Genomic DNA, 3,000 nt, shown 5'->3' with positions numbered 1-3,000 from the left:
ATATAGACTGTGGATATAGATATTATTATTATAGATATTATTATTATAGATATTCTTATTATAGATATTCTTATTATAGATATTATTATTATAGATATTATTATTATTATTATTATTATTATTATTATTATTATTATTATTATTATTATTATTATTTTATTATTATTAGTTCCAAATGCCAAGTAGTAACGCTCCTTTGAAAAGTAGTTTAGCCAATGAATGAAGCCAAAAAAACTCCCAAAAAAAGCTCTTTCCAACTCTCCCAACGGTCATATTTCTTCAAAGATATTCATCAAAATCATCGATGCCCGTTTAATTTTCCTCTTCCTTTAAACCCAAACCCCACTCCCATTCAATCAAAAACCAAAAATTTTAAAAATCCTCATCTTCCATTCCTTCACTTTGCTCTTTGATTCCCCCCCTTTTTCCCCTCTCTTCAATCGCTTGATCATGGGCTGCTTTCTACCTTGTTTTGGCCATTCTAAGCGCCGAAAACCCACAAAGTCGTCCCCCCTTCGGATTCCCCCTTCTTCAATTCATGTAATCCCTTTTCATTCCTTCCTCTTTTCTTTTATGGGGTTTTGTTTTTGTTTCTGTTTCTGAATGATCGATGATTCTTTTTGTCTTTTTTTTTTAGATTCTTAAAGCTTCGGAAGGTGTTTGTGCGTTGGAGCAAGCGAAGAAGGAAGTGGTTGGCGTGTCTTTGGTTGACCTAAATAACGGTTCTCTGTAAGATCTTTGTGGATTCTTTTACTGTGTATTGATTTTTTATGGCTCTCTGTTTAGTTTCGATGTCGATGTTCAGTTTGATCGCCCTTTGTACTTGTGTGTTTTCCGAGTTTAGTTTCAAATTGGGTTTTAAGTTTGATAACTCGTGCGAACTTGGAGTGGTTTTGTTGTTCTTCGAGTGTTGCTGAAGTTGAAGAAGTGATTTTAAATTCTGCCATTGGAAATCTGAGGAATTATATTAAGTTCTCTATGTTGCAAGAGATTGCAAATGAGTGAAAGTTAAATTAAAGGAAACTAAAAGTTTGCTCTGCGCTTTTGAAACTTTGATTTATTAATAGAGAATTTAAGTTTTGTTGTGGTTAAATAAAAAGTACACTCTTGCTTTTACTTTTTGACTTATCTATTGAAATTTATGATACGATGTTTTTAAATAAGTAGTTTATTTCAAAATTCTATAAATTCTGCTAATATCACATCAGCTACAAAACCGATCAACTTCAATAAGGATTTTCACCTCAACCATCCTTGTGAACTCCAGTATTCTTAGATTTCAGTTTTTGGAGTGTGGTTCTAATGTAAACTCTAGCTGTTTACTGGATTTCTTTTGGTAAAATTTTCTGTTCTTAATGCACAGAGAGAAACTTGAAGAGCGGATTAAGTTGTGTGACACGACTGAAAAAACATGCCCAGTTATTGAGGATGATAAAATAGTGGTTCCTACTAAGGAAGTTGAACATAATTTGAATTTGGATGACATTAAGATCGAGGAAAAGAGTGGAAGGGAAGATGATGAATCAAGAGGAAGCTCAAATTTATCAAATGCATTCTCCATACCTTTGAATCATAGGTATGCAGTTTGCCAAAACAGTGATGATGATGAAGAATTTGTAGAAGAAATGGACCATTTAGGTGAAAAAGAAGAAGAAAGAAAAGATGATGCTGATAATGATGATGGGGATGGAGAAAATAAGTTATTGATTAAGCAGGAATCTTCAGAGTCTCTCTTTTCTTTGTCATTAGGTTCAAGGAAACAAGTTTTTACATTTGAAGCTGATGAGAATGAGATCAATAGTCCAGATCCAAGCCATCGTTCTCTTGATCTTCAACCCGGCAAGGCTTCGTCGGACAAAATATCAATATGTCAGAAGGAGAACATCGATTCTGTTCTTAAACCAATTGAGAATGTTACTCATTGTTTGAATGCTGCAAAGGTGGCAACACTACCACTAGTTCATCAACTAGAAAAGGAGAATATCAATTTAGAACAAGATTGCGATGTACTGATCAGCCCCGAGCCTACTTTTCGTTCAATGAGAAAGCATGTCGAAGATGAGATCGGAGTAGATACCAGCCTTTCAAACTGGTTAGTTGAATCTGAAATCACACCAAAATCCAAGAGCAATTCTAGCTCCATTGGAAACTCACCTATGTGGACAAGAAATTCAGCCAAAAGCCATGAAGATAGGCCAATTTTAGGAGCATTGACACTAGAAGAGCTTAGACAGTTCTCTGCATCGTCCACTCCGAGACGAAATATAAGTCGGAGTCCCCAGGAGATGCCCATCATAGGCAGTGTTGGGAGTTATTGGAGTCATACAGGACAGGATGCAGATTCCAATCCAGGCTCGTCTTGCCGGGGACCGAAAACGACTAGGAGAAACCGAGAGGTATTGTATCCAAATATATCGATATCTTTGAGATAATTAAGTAGTGATATTAACTTGTTTGGATTGTGATTTCAGGAAGAGAGAGTCAACTGGAATTCCACCCCATTTCTAGAAAGATTGGACATGGCTTTGGCATCAAATTCTGCTGAAGTTTAGTATGTCTTTTATTAGAACATTGTGTGTATGGTTTTGCTTTATAATTTGTCTTCTCATATTCATTTTATCTTGGAGAAATGGGGCATTTTTTTTAGATGTAAAAAGCAATTAGAAAAATAAGTAAATAGTAATATTAAAAAAAATTTAGCAGTATAAATTCTAAATTCTATCTTCCGGTTTCACTGGTAAACATACTATCTTTTCTTTCAATAATTTCTCACATTTCTTATGAGCTAACTTATTGGTTACTGATACAATAAATTTCACACTTTGTTATCATAGTAAATATTTTTAATAGATTTATCATTTGATGAACCGGGTATTGAGAATATATTGTTTCAAGGATAAAACATCCAATTTTACCTATATACTATAGACCTTTGGTTATTACTTGAATATGATTCACTTATACGTTATAACTACATACGTTTCAAAATTACATATACTT

General features: G+C 33.9%; 1 protein-coding gene across 1 annotated transcript; it reads left to right on the top strand.

Annotated features, from left to right (window-relative positions):
* The first annotated feature begins 227 nt into the window (after positions 1-227).
* LOC103485873 (uncharacterized) lies at positions 228-2,741 on the top strand. Its single transcript, XM_008443601.3, has 4 exons — positions 228-540; positions 638-729; positions 1,364-2,396; positions 2,472-2,741. The coding sequence occupies exons 1-4, from the start codon at positions 451-453 to the stop codon at positions 2,550-2,552; spliced, it is 1,296 nt and encodes a 431-aa protein (XP_008441823.2). The 5' UTR covers positions 228-450; the 3' UTR covers positions 2,553-2,741.
* The last annotated feature ends 259 nt before the right edge of the window (positions 2,742-3,000 follow it).

Source organism: Cucumis melo, chromosome 5 (assembly GCF_025177605.1).
Source record: "Cucumis melo cultivar AY chromosome 5, USDA_Cmelo_AY_1.0, whole genome shotgun sequence".
Classification (NCBI taxonomy): domain Eukaryota; kingdom Viridiplantae; phylum Streptophyta; class Magnoliopsida; order Cucurbitales; family Cucurbitaceae; genus Cucumis; species Cucumis melo.
Note: the sequence above shows the minus strand (reverse complement) of the source record. Positions and strands in the feature narration are given on the sequence as shown.